We start from the raw sequence: 19,046 nt of genomic DNA, 5'->3' as shown, positions 1-19,046 counted from the left end.
GTGCAGGGAGGTCGGTTTGATCATCTCTTGTTCTGAGGACAACGTATTCCGTTGTGAAGGTCATGTGGTCATTAACATCGACATTATTATTGTCACTGGTCGCTAATGCGCGACATCTGAGCGCTCATATTACATGTCGTACAAATAACAAGTAGATGTGTTATTGCACTGTGCTATCATCTTTAGCATCTCGAAACTGATAATGCTTTTGTAGCTATTCTATCCTCTGGCAGGTCATTTGTTTCAGCTGTGTTTCTTATATGTCTAACCACGTATTTCTGAAAATGGAAATGAGCGTATGACATTGCAGGCCGGGAGTCTCCCCTCCCCTCCCCCCCCCCCCCCCCCCCCATTCGAGGACGTTCGGCAGCGGAAATACTAATTGGATTCAATGCTACATTGTGTGACTTGCAAGTCGGAAACGGGGATGAAATAATGGCAACACAACACCCAGTCCCTGAGCAGAGAAAATCCCCTGCCCCAGCCGGGAATCGAACCCGGACCCCTTGGCGTGACATTCCACCACAATGACCAATCAGCTAATAGGGGTGGATCATGTATTTCTAATGTTCAGCGTTACAAAATGTCGTAAATTTAGGACACATGTGAACTAAGAAACGTTCTGTATTACAGCATGAAACTTCATAATGAAATTAGTAAATAAAGTGCACTCCAACCCGGATTCGAACCCTCGACGTCTTGTGTGTTAACCCAAAACTCTTCCCACTGCACCAATTGTACAGTAGAACTGGTATCACGTGAACGGGGTAGTTACTATACATGCGGTTACAGTGTTGCCAGATTGCCACTCTTTAACGTCCTTTTTCTACCGGATGTACTCGCTGGACGAAAATTCGTGACAGACATTTTTATCTCTGGCATGTGAGGAGTCGCGATGCGAAGCCCAAGTGCGCGAATTTCGTTTCACCCTGTATATACAACGAGCACGACTGTACGAATGATTATTCAAAGCCGTAAACTCACTTTTACATAATGGGACCAAACATTTTAGATAAGCACCAACTACTCGTAGCTGATGGCATCTTGTGGGGGCACACGTTCCAACGACGAAAGGATTGTCGGCCTTGTGACAAACATCGTCTATGGTATAGTTCTAACCGTTAGTTCGATCTTAATTCACGCAAATCGAAATTAAAAGATTACCTTAGTGTCAAGTAATATTCTTGGATGAAAGGGTTTTTGTCTGCGGTGAATTCTGCAGTAAATATTTAGCTTAATGCTAGGCTTAATAAATTATTATTTAGTGAATATTTTTGATGACATTTATCTTCTCACATGTAGCGGCATTTCTGACATTTACAAGCGGATGATAATCCATGTGATTTTTCATTTTGTGATTAGGATATTTAATTGAAGATACGAACACTATTAACAACGTTTCGGAATGTTCACATCGACAAAACCGGTATTATTGACCGCCAGTAGACTGAAAAGTTTATTGTATTTAAGAAGTAAAAAATTTGAGAAATCCATGTGGAACTTTTATACCTAGAAAACGACATTGAGATTTATGCGCTTCTTTTCGTCTTCTGCCACTATAGTTTCCGAATAATTGCCATGTGTGACTGCTAAACGTTTGTCTATGCAGGGTGCTCCAGGAGGACTATTCCGTGATAAGACGAGAACGGTCATTCGACAACTTCAGTGTCTGTTCAGAGCTGCAACTTCTTCCACTGTCTTCTCTGGGCAGGGAGGCATTGCATCTGGCCCCATGGCTTGTGCCCTGACGTCCAATTTCTCTCCTTTGGTCCTAAGGATTCCGTTAAACCAGCGATTTTTACCGCCTGTCCTTCAGAATTATCCGTTTTGGAAGTGTTATTTATCGATGGTTCAACAGTAGAGGGATGTACAGGCTTTGCATATACACTTGCATGGTGCAGTGAAATACACTAACAAATGGCTACACTGTCTTCACTGCTGAAAGGATGGCCCTTAAGTTAGCCCTTAACCGTGTTCATTCTTGCAATGACATTATTGTAATGTGTAGTGTGTCCATTTGCAGCCTTCAGGCTGTAGACGAGTACTAGTCTCCTTACTCACTAGTTACAGCTATCTAGGATATTATCTCTGACCAGCATCAAGCTGGGCGGCCACTAGTTTTCGTTTGGACCCCTGGTCATGTTGGGATTTCAGGAAATGAACGAGCTGACTAGTTGGCCAAGCTGGCCACCAAGATGCCGATTCTGGAAATGAGGGTCCCAGACTTTTGGTCATTTATATGCCATCAGTTGTATGAAACATGGAACTCAGGTTGGTCTGCCCTGATCTCCCCTAAGAAACTGAGAACAGTTAAGAAAACCACTACAATGTGGCAGTCTTCCCTGCATGCTTCACGAAGGGAATCCATGATCATCTGTAGATTCTGTATTGGCCACACTTGGCTGACCCATGGTCACACACTCAGACGTGAGGATCCTCCTAAATTCCGATACAAATGCCGCCTGACGGTGGCCCACTTAGTCACATCCTCTCCTAATTGATATATAGACGGAGGGTTCTAAAATAGAACACTGAGGATGATGTTGCACTAACGTTGTTGTGTCCGAGTACCATAATATTAAGATTAAAAGTGCACTTTATGGTACTATGCATTTGTGGGTAACTGGTTTAACGGTATGTTACCAGTAGCACTTTTATGCCCATCTTCAAACATGCTACTCTAAACTAACCACTAACATCAGAATGGAAAATTTAACTCTTATGTACCATCTGCTTTCCACCAGAGTCTAGTCTCGTGGTTAGAGAGCATACGTCTTCCTTCCGAAATACTGTGTTTTGCATAATGTTTTTAACTATAAAACGTATTAATTTTGTCTGATTTGTTCATGAAGACTAGTATAGCACTGAAGCTGGTACTACGTTAATCTATTCCCACTGAATTTCAGCAGACTTATTGACATGTTTTATTTATAAACTGTGTTAAATTATACTCAAACTTCGGAGTTCAAAAAAAAAAAAATATTTTTATAATGTGCTTCCATATACGCTGCAGAATTGATAGTCACTTGGAATGTACTGCCCTGCACGAAACACTTAAGTCATTCCAAGGATGACAAAGAATACCTCAAGAGCTTCACAACCTTAACTTTAACAGCTTTACGAGCACATACGTCATAATTGTTGTCCAAGAGGGAACGAATGAATGGAGGCAAAAAATAAAGCTCGCTATACTGCAAAAATTCAATTCATAGTTTTCATTCCAAAATAGTTACCATTTTGAAATAAATTCGGCACCAGAGGCCCGCGGCTTGCTATCACAGCCACACGAATGCTACTGTCCTAGCCCTGTATTCTACGGCCTCCAAACTATTCACATTTAGGTCTCCCACTAGGTAAGAATTCAGATGCGAATGGACTTTGATCAATTCCTGATGTCGCTTATAAAGCTCCTTTACAGACTTTTAGAAGTTTCGCTGCAACAGGTACTGCCTTAAGCTGATCACAGACGACCGGACCATAACATTTAGGAGGCTTAAGAAGACACTGCCCTATCTACTCTATCCTGAACAAAACCCCACTCATTCCATCAGCTATCTCAAACGGCCCCGCAGCGTTCACCACTTACAAGACGAGGGCGCAAGTGTGATCTGGAAATTTTACTGTTTTTGGTCGTAGCGTAAATTCATAGTCCAGAATATTAGATACAGTAAGGTTCGGAATTCCTGTCATCCCGCTATTTTTTGGTCATATTTCATATTTATACTACAAATGTCTTCTTTCTTTTCAGATGACGGAGAGAAGTACCTACAGTGCGGAAGAACGTGTTCTGGCAAGTGCATGGGTAGCACACTGGACTCTCTTTCGGGAGGACGACTCTTCAACCCCGCGTTCGGCCATCCTGATTTGGATTTTCTTTGCTTTCCGTAAATCAGTTCAGGGAAATGTCGGGATCATTTGTTTGACAGGGCATGGACTACCTCCTTCCCCGTCATTCCCTATTCCGATGGGATCAATGACCTCTGATCCATTCCCCAAATTCAACCAAGCAGTGCTCTAGCTCGTGAATATGCACGGATACCGGAAAAACCACCTAGGAGATGCGCAACGGGATTCCATAAGAAAGCTCTAACAAAGCGAACGATACAACGATAGCAAGAGAGACTCTTCAGAACCAGATCCATTTTTGAATGGAAAGAGGACAGTTCGACCATCAACACGACACAAAAACTGTGCGGCATTGGTGGATTCTGTGGCCACATCTCCCATAAAATCATTGTGGGAAATATACGTTGAATTTTTTTGTGGTTTTAGGGCGCACAACTACAATCGTCATTAGCGCCCAGACGAAGTTGGGAATGCACCGCGAGGCCCAAAGTTAAAACAGCAACTAAAAGGGGCAATACTATAAAAGACAGGCAGAGGATAAACAGCATAATAAAATGTCCTTAGACAAGTTTGCCAAGTTGATAAAACGAAGAACGCGAGCAGCTGTTCTTGGGTCATCCGCTAAAATGGCATCCAGAGTACATGGCAGGCCAAGATCAACGCTCAGTGTATTAAAATTCGGACAAGACGTTAAAATGTGGCGTACCGTCAGCAATTACCCACATGGACAGAACGGAGCCGGCGCAGCCGTCAGCAGATGGCGATGGCGGAACCGGCAGTGTCCAATTCGTAATCGGGCCAAAACAACTTCCTCCCGCCGAGAAGTGCGTGAAGACGTCGTCCAAGAAGCGGGATGAGGTTTGAAGGCCCGAAGCTTGTCCGTAAGTGCAGCCCAATCGGCATGCCACAGCGACAAAATGCGCCGACAAATGACTCTGCTACAATCTGATGAAGGGACACAACAAGAAACCGTCCGAGGCTGGAGGACCGCAGCCTTGGCCGCGGCATCTGCAGCTTCGTTCCCAGGGATACCGACATGGCCAGGAACCCACATAAAGCTAACTGGAGACCCGTCGTCCACCAGCTGCTGAAGAGAGCGTTGCATCCGGTGCACGAAAGGGTGAACCGGATACGGATCACTGAGGCTCTGGATGGCGCTCAGGGAATCTGAGCAGATGACATAAGCAGAATGTCGGTGGCGGCAGATGTAAAGAACAGCCTGGTAGAGGGCAAAGAGCTCAGCTGTGGAGACCGAACAATGGCCATGGAGCCGGTATTTGAAACTGTGTGCCCTGACAATAAAAGAACACCAGGAACCGTCATTGGTCAGAGCCATCTGTATAAATAAAGATCATATTAATGAACTTCGAACGAAGTTAGACAAAACGGGAGTGGCATACTGAAACGGGGATAACCTCCTTTGGGAGCGAACTGAGGTCAAGCTGAACGCGAACCTGAGCCTGGAGCCAAGGTGGCGTTTGGCTCACGGCCACGCGAAAGGTTGCAGGGAGTGAAAAATCAAGGTGTTGAAGGAGGTGACGAAAGCGAACTCCAGGGGGTAGCAGGGCAAAGACATACAACCCGTATTGACGGTCGAGAGAGTCGTCAAAAAAGGAACGATACGATGGGTGGTCGGGCATTGACAGTAGCCGACAGGCATAACGACAAAGCAGTATACCGCGCCAGTAGGTGAGTGGCAATTCACCGGCTTCAGCATGAAGACTCTCGACGGGACTAGTATAAAACGCTCAGATCGCAAGACGTAAACCCCAATATTGTATGGAGATGAGGTGGCGTAAGATGGACGGCCGTGCAGAAGTATACGAAGCTCCCATAATCCAGCTTGGAACGGACGATCGACCGATATAGGCGAAGTAGGACGGTTCGATCCGCTCCCCACGACATACCACGGAGAACATTTAGAGAACGGGTAGAACGGGCAGCCAAATACGATACATGTGGAGACCAGCTAAGTTTCCTGTCAAATGTAAGACCTAAAAATTTTGTTGTCTCCACGAATGGGAGAGCGACGGAGCCGAGTCGTAAGGACGGTGGGAGAAACTCTTTGTAGCGCCAGAAGTTAATACAGACCGTCTTCTCGGCAGTAAAACAGAAGCCATTGGCGACACTCCAGGAGTAAAGACGCTCAAGAGAACGCTGAAGACAGCACTCCAGGAAACATGTACGCTGCGCGCTGCAATAGATGGCAAAATCGTCCACGAAAAGGGAGCCTGATACATCATCTGGGAGGCAATCCATTATTGGATTGATCGCTATGGCGAAGAGAGCGACGCTCAAAATGGAGCCCTGTGGCACCCCTTTCTCCTGGCGAAAGGTGTGACAGGACAGGACCCACACGTACCCTGAACTGTCGATCCATTAAAAAGGAACGAATAACGAGAGGCAGGCGACCACGAAGGCCCCATGTATGCACAGTGTTGAGAATGCCCGCCCTCCAACAAGTGTCTTAAGCCTTCTCCAAATCAAAGAACACAGCCGCGGTCGGGCGCTTCCGCAAGAAGTTATTCATAATGAAGGTCGACAAGGTAACCAGATGGTCAACAGCAGAGCGGCGCCTACGAAATCCACATTGTACATTGGTAAGTAGGCGTCGAGATTCGAGCAGCCAAACCAAACGAGAGTTAACCATTCGCTCCATCACCTTACAGACACAGCTGGTAAGCGAGATGGGTCGATAACTGGAAGGCAAGTGCTTGTCCTTCCCCGGCTTAGGAATCGGTGGCGCAGGAGAAGAAATGCGCCGTGTCGGAGAAGAACTGTGCTTTCTATGAGCCTTCTTGGACGGTCGTTTTGTGGAAGTATTGGTCGATGGCTGGGAGTTCGAGGTACGTATGAAGTCTGCACAGGACAGTTCCTTCTTGAAGGCCCGTGCATCTGACTTCCGGGTCTTCGCCTTGGCAGAAGCTGATAAAGGTGCTTGTGTCGCAGAGGTGACGGGAGGAAGAGGAGACGTCGACCGGGCGATCTTAACACTGGCCGAACGGACGACCGTAGTGCTGAAGGTCAGATCGCATGACTGCGTCGCCACCTCCCTGCTAGTCCGAGGAGAGGCAAGGACAGTACTGTATTTCCGCGCTGTGAGCAGCGTGGGCTTCCTACTAGCAAATAGCTTGCGAGCAGCCGAGGTGGACACTTTCTCTTTGACCCGAATTTCCTGTATACAGCGTTCGTCCTTGTAGATAGGACAGTCGCGGGGGGACGCTGCATGGTCACCCTGACAGTTCACACAACGAGGAGACGGAGGTGGACAGTCACCCTCATGGGCATCCCTGCCTCAAGTGACATTTAGCCGCATTAGAACAAGACTGGCGAGTGTGATTAAAACGCTGATACTGGTAGCAGCGCGTAGGTGTCGGGACATAGGGGCGAACAGAAATAACCCCATAGCCCGTTTTCATGCGCGACGGCAGCTGAACACAGTCAAAGGTCAAGGAAAGTGTCTAGGATGGTACAAGGCCTTTGTTGACTTTCACGACTATGGACAGCCGTCACGCCCTGATCAACGAAGAAAGACTATCTCCTCGTCAGTCATTCCGTCGAGTGATCTAGTATATACCACACCACGAGACGAATTCTAAGTGCGGTGAGCCTCCATCCGGACAGGGAACGTGTACAGGAGTGTGGCCTCAAGCAAGTTTTGTGCCTGAAAGGCGTTCTCAGTTTCTAATAACGAGGTACAGTTACACATCCTGGTACAAGACTTGACCGATCCTGCTATGGCATCTACGCCCTTCTGGATAACGAAAGGGTTGACAGAAAAAATCCTTTCCGTCCTCAGATCAAGAAACTACGATTAACTTTGGGGCAGGCGATAGTACTTTTGTCACTGGTGGCTAGTCAAGTTTCCGTTTTTGGGCATAAGTCGAGAGAGAAGTAGAGAAATCCATTGCAGAGGAATCCCCCATGATTGCCAGCTTCTCCGATGGAGCGCTCCTTCCTTGTGGGGACCCTCTCAAAGGGCACTCCCGCCTTAGGTGATTGTTCACACCTCAGGTCACACCTCCCTAGAAACGTACGGAGGGACCAATAGGCATGGTCGGAAGGTGTCATCTCAAGCAATCACCCCTCCCTGGGCCTGGCCTTTACCAGGTGGTACATGCGTGTGTTTGTCTACCCAGGGCGGGGAATTATGCGTTACCCCGTCACCGGTTACGCGTGCGAACGCGTGGGTCGGCCTTCAGGCACGCACAGGGAGGAAAGAAGAAGAGGAAAAAGAAGGGAGAGAGGGGAAAGAGGGAGAGAAAGGACAGACTGTCTCAAACGCCGAAGCGGAGACTAGAGGGTGGAGAAGGAGGCAAGGGAAACGTAAGGAAGTGAGAGGGAAAAGGACAAAGAAAGGAACCAAACAAAGGAAGGAAGAAACCAGAATAAGTGAAAAACAAAAATGACCACAAATATAAGTCGTGGAACCGTCCGTCTCCGGACGCAGGTGCAAACTACCCCCTTGAGGGGGAGGGATTCCTTTTAGTCACCTCTTACGACAGGCAGGAATACCTCGGGCATATTCTAACTCCCAGACCCGCAGGGGGGATGTTGAACTTTTAATTCCCAAAACGTCTGCGCTGACACGCATGACAAAAGATTTAAAATTAAAATCTTTTGCACCAACATTCGCAAATGAATATAATGACGTGGACATGCGGAGAAGATGAAGCTTGCTCGAGATTACTGTCTGTGACGTTCCGACAGCGAGGCAAAGTTTTCTTAAACGAATTCACAATCTGCAAGTCTTGTCGGAATAGGGGTGTTTCTTCTGGAGCAAGGAAAACCCATATTATGACAAATTAGAGAATAAGCCATAACGTTATGATCTGGGCTACAATGTCCAGTAGACATTTTACAGGACCGTATTTATTTGACGGTGCAGTGAATCAACATTCTTACTTGTAAATGTTGCTTGAATAGTTTATTCCAGAGCTCCAGAGACTGAACATTCTTGGTTACTGTTTCAAGAAGATGGAGCTCCTGCCCACTATTCTGTGTTCGAGAATTCTTGGGTGAAGTGTTACCCCAGAGATGGTTAGGGAGATAGTCAGTGGGTCTGCCAGTGACGATCGAGTGACCGAGGAGTCCAGATCTGACATCATACGACAATTCCCTGTGGGAAATAACTGAGCAGCATGTCGCGAAACAACGATACCAGACAGTTGGCGAATTGAAGAAAACTGTTACCGATACATTGAAGGAAACCACAGCGCCAACGTTTCGGGAAATTTCACATAGGACCCACACTGCATCAATTTGTGCTCTGACAATGATGGTGCCCATACTGACGTTCTGGATCACTAAACAAGCTGGAACGTGAAGTATCAATGTATGTCACAAATGTGCTAGGCAAGTAAACAAATAACTGAAGAAACAAGACCAAAGAGAAGGGGGAGTGACAGGAATTTCCGACTAGACTGTGCAATAAGCAGCTCATTGCTCAGTATGCAATTTCACCTATGATTTAAGTGGCTCAGTTTAAACCGAAAATTAATGATTTCGTTTTCTGCGATAATAATAAAACTTTAGAGGTTTAAAACACACGATATTGTTTCCGTTACGAATAAATCACATGTAGAAAAACCTAGTCAACCACGCCGCAATAATACAAATTATGTTCTAGCAATGTCTGGAGAAGCAGCACACACAGCTAATTTTCTTATCTGGAAGTCACTTCCATAATTGTTTTATCAAATTGCCGGTGACAATTCCTTGTACACTGTCACTATTGTCATCTTATTTTAAAAGAAATTTATAAATTTTTAAATTACTTAGTCCGAACTTTGCACTCGTTGGGGACAGCGTGCATATGAAGTGTCATTTCTTACTGAGGAAGTACTACGTATGACGCTTTTTGCTACAAAAAATTTGCATCTGTGCTCACCATAATTTTGTATATGTCTGAGTAACTGTTCCATTTCTTGGTACTTTTACATATAGAATTTCGAGCTTGTGTCACCATTTTACATTGCCGAACACTTTCTCTAGGTTGACAAATCCTACGGAAGTATGTTGGGGTTTGTCAAGTGTTACCTGCATTTTCAAGTGCAACTAACTGTCTAAACTTTTACTTTCTGAAAGCCAAACATCATCATCTAACAAACCCTATTTTCTTTTCCATTCTTCTGCATAGCAGTCTAGTCCAAAAATTGGAAGCGTGGGCTGATTGGTTGATTATGCGATGGTTCCTGATTGAGATTTATCTGTGCTCGCTATCTTCGAGATTTGGTGGATGATATTACACGGAAAGTGTGGTGGTACGTCTATGTTCAAAGACTATTAATCATCTTAAACAGTCGTTTGGTTGCTAATTTCTCAATGATTTTAGAAATTTTAAAGCGAAGTTTTTGATGCCTTCCTCATTTGATCACAAGTCTTCCAAAGCTTCGTAAATTGTGTTACTGGATCACCAACACTGGATCAAACACTAATTTTTTTACAGGCAACTGGAATTATAAAACGATCAAATGTTTTGTGAAATGATTTGTCGAAAAGAAATAAAACTGTGAAACATATGACGCGCCTTCGAATGAGGCTCAAATATCTGCAGCCAATTAGGCATTTCAAATGGTTTTCCAATCTATTTTGTCAGATAAATTTCCGGTTTTCTCTTTTTATTTCATAATTTTGTTCAGGAAGGAGCAAGTGATGATATATTCCAGTTCTACCTGGAATAATTTTTTTTTCTAAATTAACCTGTTTACTTTCAACCAATTTAATGTTCTTCAAATCCAGATCTCACGCTGGTTAATTCGAGATGCGCTCTGCCGTTTTCACATTCTTCGTCTGAATGCGAAAATTCAAACAGAAATTGTTTTGTAATTTGTAGGAAATCTTGTTTTCGCTCTGCTCAAACCTTTGACCAGAAACTGACAAAAGTCAACGTCGAGGAAGATCCATTTGGTTTCCGAAGATATATATAACGCGAGGCAGTATTTCTCAGAGAAAAACGTTTCATTATGGCAAGTCTACGCTTACAGAATTCGTAATTTACAAAAAGCTTTTGACAATGTTGACTGGACTGCAGTCTTTGAAAATCTGTAAGTGGTAGGGATAAAATACAAGGACGGAAGAGTTTAGTATAACTTTTACAGAAGCCGAACTGCAGTTATGAAAGCCAAAGGGAATGAAAGGTTAGAAGAATTTGGGGAAGGAGTGAATCAAGTTCATCCGCATACATCTGTCCACGACAATGCAATACTCCAAGATTACCATTTTTGTTATAGCTGATTCTGTGTATTTAAGGACATGTGTCCTTAGTACTAATTTTGACAGGAGGTATACAATACAATTCCATCTCAAGTGACTGATAATTAACCATTTCCTAGCTTTAAGGTATATCGCGTTAATACTTTTCTGTTGAGTATATTTAAATTTTTTTATATTGTTACAGCGCGGAGGCGCTGTAAGAAAAGTGCCTGCGAAGACCGCACGCAGAATCGTGGTTGGGTTGGAGGGGTATCCTGGAGCTCTGTTCCTATTTGATCGAGCAACATAGGATAAAAACTTTTGGTTTTGCCGGAACCAGCGACCATTTTTATAGCCATTCGAATCTTCTTACTGTAGATATGTTACAATATATGAAGCAAAGTTTCAACGACAAACCGGAGTTGGCGCCCAGGCAGATTGTGGAACCGATTACTTTAAGAGACTTTACTTGGGCTGAAATTAACGCTCAGCTAATGGCACCATTTCTAAGAGCATCTTTCAGATTTTACTTGCAGAAACATGCAGGAAACACGTTTTCCTGGGAAGATTCTGAATCGCGGCACTTCTATACGTAACACTTGTACGAATCGGTTAAAAATTTGCACGAAGGTAGATGAATTTACAAAGTCAAACCTTTTTGTTCAACAGTCCTTATCCGTTGTCGAGATACGATGGTTTAACGTCTAAATGTAGCACGTAAAATTGGTTCTTAAATGAAATGAATGAAAAATACATTTTTAAGATACAAATACAAACTAGCTTTCAAAATCTAGCTGTAGTCGGATTTTACGTGCAAAATACACGTTTTTTGTTGGCCTATTGTTTTGTGAAACCCTTATTCGTTGCAACGATTTAAGCAAAGTGGTTCGAAAGGCAAAAGCCCTATGCTGGATCAGTTTTAGTCCGTAACAAAAATCTACATCAGTTAAGCTATGGCAGGCTAATGTCAAAATTATGGTAGCGCAAAGGTTGGGAGTTAGAATGGAAAATGCTATCATAGCGCACAAAGGCGAATGCGTCCTGGGCAGAGTTAGAGATGTAGATGGAGGGGACCAGCTTTTCGAATTATCTGGCAGCTTCAAAGACCTTTAAATGAAAACATCTTCACATGTTCGTTCTTCTATAAGGAGTTAATCCTAATACCCCAGCGCAGCGAGGTCAAAGATGTTGGTATACCTGCATCTTGTAATTTGTAGGTTGAGGTTCCTTATCCTGCGCGAAAAATCCAGAAATTCGACAACCAATGTAAACGATATGTATCATATGGCTGACGGGCGTAGGCTGAACGTAATAGCTAAAAATTTTTTTTTGGAGTGGCAAAATTTCTAGGGGTGTATGTTCCTGGGGGACGCAAAAACTTTTCATTTCTGCGCAGGCGCAAGGTTTATTTTTGTCCCAGAAGGAACGATTTCTCCCCAAACCCCCTCCCCACTCGTGATACATACATGGTGATGGGTGTGAGAACAAACTTATGTTTCTAGATAGTGTGATGCATCTACAATGGGAAGTATGCCAGAGTGGGGATGCATGTATCATAAACTTTAATAACACTGTCATACTGCACGACAAGACAAATGCCATGTTTAATGACATTAAGCCAAGTTTCATATAAGATATTCATTTTGCATTGGTTGACATAGTATTATATGACAATGGTCTAAAAGTAACTAGTAAAAAACCGCGAATATGTCAAGTTGTTTTGAATTAAATATCTTTGCAGCTTTCAGATAAGTAAAAAATCTCGTTCCGTTGTTTACATCCATATGTCTGCCCAGGACATTCTTTTTCGTGTTATCACAGGAGTATGTTTCATTCTAGGTTTTAAGATGAATATGGATGCTGCTATTTTATTCGACTACCTGGAATTATAATTACGTCCACGGTAACCAATGAGTCAAGAAAAGTAGAAAATATTAACAAAAATAATTATATTCCAGTAATTCAGGCTGCCACTGAAAATCTGAAATACAAATTTCACAATGATTGAGGAAAACCTGTTGATACAACATAATTAAACAAGAAGAAATGCATGTTCGACGAAGTGGACAAACAAGAAGTAATAGTTATTCAACTTTGATGGCAACTGTAACAAGTCTTTTAGTCCAAAACAAAGTCTATTCAGCAAGTCGTCATACGCGAAAGTAGCGGAGGAAAGATTGAGAGCAGTATTTCTAAGCAGTTCTGAAAAGTTTCGCATCTATCTCGACAGCAAAACAGCGCCGAAATAGGTACCGCGTCTGGTGGCAGACATTGTCAGTGTGGCTGACCAAAAATAAAGTCGAAGATATTCGGTGATTGCTACAGTGATGGTACTTGCAGTAGTACTTCCGCTGCTATGAGGTCTTACTGATTACTAGCACTAACACGAAACGCACAACTTCGCGATACACTGTAATGTAATATCTACTACGCTAGATATAAATTGTATAACGGCTTGTTTATAGAATTCGGTCCCTTCTTAACCGCCTCCATTCCATACAACACGCAAGCAACCGATAACGATTTTAGCATTATTATCGTTTTATTGTACCTAGTGCAGAAACAATAAATTAGTACACCTAAGGACTTCTGGTCGTTTCAGTCCTAGGAACTGATAAGACTGCGTAATAGTGGATTCCAATAGAACATGCAGTTATTGTTTGTACGTAAATAGTTACAACTTAACACGATTGAAAACGCAGTTACTTTGCTGAGCTGGTGACCCCAGGCCTATGCTTGTGGCCTACGCACCGCTGCTTGTTTTTCTAGTGGATCTCTGTTTGCCGAAGGTATCACTAATCAAATCAGAACGACATTTGTATACAACACTACTACTAGTAGTAACCTGCCCGCCCCCTTCCTCCCCTCCCGATGGGATGGCCTTTTTCACTAGACTCAAACGCAAAAAGATTCAAACCATGGAAGGATAACAGGTATTTTCAATGGGGGTGCAAACTTAACTACGAAATTCGCAGTATACATAAACATTCCCATGGCACATCGTTTCTTTTGCCAACACACCCACACACTATGACAATCCAGTCTAACCCAGACGTCTGAGCAACAGACCGTCACCACAACCATAATAAAAAATATTGTAGATGGTAATACCATTTAGCACAACGAAAAAAGTTATCGTTAACTTCACTGCATCTCAATTACAAACCTAAACAATCTTCAGAGAATTTTTTTAAAGAAAACATTACATTAACGAAAAGCACGTGTTTTTGTTGCCCTTTTCTTCGCTTCTAAACCGCTTTGAAAGACAAATATACTTGGGGATTTTTATTTATGGGATCTGCGTCACTTATTAGAGTTCCGTACCTCTGTATGTAAAATCTAAACACAAAGGATCAGTTATTGACCATCTGTTTATGTCTGTCAAAAACCATTTCCTCAGGAACGGGTAGACGAAATTTAAATTTAAACCACATATCAAGGTCTATAGTCCCTTTACGGTGTAATTAATGTAAGCTGACTCAATGCAGCCAAAAGATACGGCCATTCATGTCACTTTGATACTCGCAAACACTTCTCCAAGTCTATAGGGTACTTTCCGTTAACATCGTATCATGAAATTTGGTAAGAAGCAAGGTTTCAAAGTACAAGTAAAGAGAGGGGGGGGAGAAATGAGTATTTTGTTAATCTCTATATTATACGACAAATTATTTCGTCGTTCTTTACATCAAAACATTCTCGAAAATCTTGGGATCCCTGGGACCAAGATCTTTCAGTATCCACATAAGTCAAAAATGGTCGAGATTATTGATCCCGGAATGAAACTGTTTATACGCATAATTAAGTTTGCAGAGAGCCCTCAGTGCGCGAGACCTATTCACACGTGGACAATTTATTTTTTACGTCCTCCAGCCAAGGAAAAAGATTTACAGTATCTGTTCCAAATCACAATTATTCATACCCACATAAGCTTAAACGCCTGAATGTTTAAGTTCACGTTTAAGACTTTTGCTGACAAAACCGGCCCGTTCTCACAATCGCCAAAAAAGAGTTAAGTTTTAAAACTGCACACCTCACCAAATGAAAACGATGTTAATGCTAGAATGTCATTAAGACGCTTTAACGCGACAGTACAAACTTTCATTACATGTTTAACTACTAAATGGATAAGAAAGCAGTGCAAATTGATTATTTAAAAGCGGTCGGATTCCGTTAATGGGGAAACTCTCCGTATCGAGACAATACTCACCATAGTGTTGACGAAATGCAGTCCTTGTCGATTACCTCTTGCGTCTATTAATGCACTGTCAACAACTCCAGAAGCGTAATGGCCGCATGTGAAACACGCTCAGCACTGTCTCTCCGGAACTTGCGACAGCACGCCGTAACGAACACTGGCTGGACAACAACAAAACAGCGCCTTGCTTCCACAGCCGGGGTACAAGACAACTGCCTGCCCAAAGACAGCAAAAGTAAACACCCGGAAGTGACTTGTGTCCAGAGCGGATATCCTTCCTGAGCCCTGGCTCTCTGATTGGTGAAGGAAACTTCCCTGGATAGTATCATTGGTCTCTTCTGAGACACTCAAGTGCTCTCTGTCCTTGTAACAGCAGTTTGTATCATAACAACAATAAAAGGTGTACACCCAAATCTGGCGTAGAAGACGTCTACCGTGGATTCTGCCAAGCCCTTGAAATAAAAGTAAAAAACGCTATATCGTTGGAAGTCCTTTTCTAATATAACTGATTCTTCGTAGCAAATGTTAAATATTTTATGGACACAGCACAAATTTCCACGAAATCAGTGAAATTTTCCAAACTGAATACAGCACTGCAATTAAATTATGTTCACGTAAGAATGCTGTATGCAGCGTCGTATTGAACTCAGAGGACGAAATATTTTTTTTTTTTTTTTTAACGCTAGAAGACTAAACGGGGTAAATGTTACTTTCTTCGTAAACCATCTAAATTTTTACTGCTCCAAATTTCGTTCAAATCAAGTCACAATTTATTGTTTATGCACTAGTTAATTACAATTATATGGTTTCCAATGATATGTCTAATACGAAAAAGTTCCAGATGTCCTATTTTACACTCTGTACTGGCAATACTAGATTGGCGGGTACCGCGAGTGGGTACAAACAGCAGTCGTAAATTTTACGAGGGTTTCGTAATCTAGAATTAAAAGCTAATTTGATTGTTTGCTAAACATAAAAGCAAACAAACCACGCTGCATAGCCCATTCTTTAATACAAGGACGTAAACTGCTTACAGTTGTCGGACGAGAAATGATTGCTTCTGCTGTGCCCCAATTATATTCCGCCATCCGGTTGATGTTGATCTTTATTTATTGTTTGCCATTCGCTTATGAATAAACCAAAACATTTGTGAAATTTTATGTAGTTCTGCTGTGTTACACGTCCGTCATTCACAGTCACTAAGTAATGAATACGAAGTACCCAGGAGAATAGAAATGGGCACAACTTTAACATACCATCACCATGTTAGGAACATCTGAATATGACGCATACGCTTCAATAGATAATATTTCGTACCAGCCTGTTTAATTTCTTTTTATTCTCAAGTCATAGCTAAGCTTCTGTGTGTATCTTCAAGTATTCCACTTAAACTATTCACGACAAGAACTTTAGATAAGAAGCTCTGTGCTTCCCACTCTTTTCAGTTGCGTATTGATGTCCATGAAACACATATCGAGTCTTTATCAATAACTACAGAGCACAAAATTTAGGTGTATGGGACGGCTTTAACAAGAGAATCAAATTTTCACTCTCTGTGTATTTCCCAGTCATTTATAATAATTTTCAAATCGCATAATGACTTCAACGACACACTGTTGAAATACTCGGTTTTCATAGCGTACAGGCGAGAACATATCACTTTCGATCCATTAACAGTTCACCCTACTGGAAATAGCAGTTAGCATACATATTTTATTGTACCTGTTTGGTGTTACTTGCGACTCTTCACAGTATAACATCTACTCTGATAAATCACAGAAGTCAGATTTTAACGTTCCGGAGGGATACAAGTTGTGAAATCCTAAACTGTGAGTCCAACCAAAAACCGCAGTTATCGAAAAGTGACATTCGTAGAAATCACTGATATCGGAAGCCGGGCTTAGACCATCCTATAGAGATGTGCAGTGTGTGAGACATATTCATGATCAGGTGCTGTGCGAATTCAATTGGTAACTTTGGTTCGCGGACCCGGATTAATTATCTGCTCTGCTATACTATTAATTATTATAAATATAGGCCACCAGCCACTATTCGAACCGCGAAACATGGTAAAACTTCTCACAACTCCAAAGTCAATTATTACGAGTCCTATAGTCATTATGTCACCTATATTCTACGATTAGTGTCTTTGAATACTAATCAAAACATCTTTGGCCCCGGATCCGAATCCATTTACTGTTAATATTTTGAATCAATGTCATCAGCAATGGCTCCCGAAGGCTTCTAACATAAGAAGACACCCTCTTTCTGCCAGCGGCCTTGTCAAAGAGGGCAGAGGAGAGGGCAGAGGTTCAGGGCACTCTCTTGCCCTCGGGGTGGGAAACGGCCCCTACACAGCAGAAGAAACAGCAATGATCGACGACATGAGAATGCAGAACGCAATGGATACGGCTACATTAAAGACACAATGTGCATCTACAGGACATGTGTGGCCTTCAACTGAAAAACTGTCATGATGATCTTTCTATTGACAAAAGATTCCGGATTAGGCGCTCATTCGGATCTCCGAGGAGAGCTACCAAGTGGGAGGTGGCCCTGGGAATAAGATGGAATAACCAACTACTGGATAACGTTCTACTACTCGGACATAGAATATTAGAATTTATAAAGTAGTAGGAAAGCTGGAAAATCTGAAAGTGGAAATGCAAAGGCGCAGTCTAGACGTAGTAGGGTCAGTGAAGTCAAACGGAAAAAAAAGGATTTCTCGACAGACGAATACAAGGTAATATCAACAGTAGCAGAAAATGGTGTAACGGAAGTAAGGGTTTTTTTTATGAATAGGAAAGTAGGGCAAAAGGTGAGCCACTGTGAACAGTTCAGTGATAGGGCTGTTCCATCAGATTCGACGGCAAACAAAAGCCGTCAACGGTAGTTTAGGTGTAGGTGCCAAAGTCGCAAGCAGCAGATGAAAAGAAAAAAATCACGAGCACACTGAACGGATATTTCAGTGTCTAAAGGGAGACGAAAATTTAATGGTTATGGGGGACTGGAACGCTGAACAGAAAAAAGCGTTACGGGATAACATGAGTTTGGTAGTAGGAACGAGAGAGGAGAAAGACTAACTGATTTCTAAAATAAATTACAGATGGTAATAGCGAATACTCTATTCAAGAATGACAATGGGAGGAGGTATACCTGAAAAAGAGCAACATGCACGGGAAGGTTCGAGCTGGTTTACGTCATGGTCAGATAGAGATTCCGAAATCAGATATTGGATTGTTAGGCGTACTCAGGGGCAAATACAGACTTAGATCACTAATTGCTAATGATGAAGAGTGAAATGAAGTTTAAGAGAATTGGAAAAGGAAGTGGTATACTGAAGTACTGAGGAATAACGAGACGCTTCTGAAGTTCGCTAAGGATTTAGATACTGCGATAAGGAACAACAGAATAGGAAGATCAGTTGAAGAAGAGTCGAAATCTCTAAAGAGAGCAATCACAGTTGTTGGAAAGACAAAGTTTGGTACACGGAAGGTAACTGAGAGGAAACCCTGGGTCATAGTTGAAATACTTAAATTGATTAACGAAGGAAAGGAAGTACAAAAATGTCCAGGGAACGACAGAAAAACAGCAATATAAACCGCTTAGGAATGAAATAAACAGCAAGTGCAGGACAGCCGAGGTTAAATAGCTCCAGAGCACATGTGAAGAAATCGAAAAAGAAATAATCGACGCGAAGACTTACTCGGCATTTGAATAATCAAAACAATCTTAGGAAAAATTAGAACCAAGGTTAGTAACAGTAAGAGCGTAATTGAAATTCCAGTCTTAAACGCAGAAGGGAGTTGTC

General features: G+C 42.5%; 1 protein-coding gene across 2 annotated transcripts in view; it reads right to left on the bottom strand.

Moving 5' to 3' along the window:
- Positions 1-15,496, bottom strand: part of LOC126278686 (nascent polypeptide-associated complex subunit alpha, muscle-specific form-like) — a 134,902-nt gene extending 119,406 nt beyond the window's left edge. Inside the window, exon 1 of one of the 2 annotated variants that reach the window (XM_049978946.1) lies at positions 15,248-15,496. In XM_049978946.1, the coding sequence (XP_049834903.1) occupies positions 15,248-15,250 (3 nt within the window). In that variant the 5' untranslated portion in view covers positions 15,251-15,496. The remainder of the gene's footprint in view (positions 1-15,247) is intronic. The other variant, XM_049978947.1, reaches the window with a different exon arrangement.
- Between the last annotated feature and the right edge of the window lie 3,550 nt (positions 15,497-19,046).

The sequence above is a fragment of the Schistocerca gregaria genome, chromosome 6 (genome assembly GCF_023897955.1).
Source record: "Schistocerca gregaria isolate iqSchGreg1 chromosome 6, iqSchGreg1.2, whole genome shotgun sequence".
NCBI lineage: Eukaryota > Metazoa > Arthropoda > Insecta > Orthoptera > Acrididae > Schistocerca > Schistocerca gregaria.
This window is presented reverse-complemented; position numbering and strand designations above follow the sequence as displayed.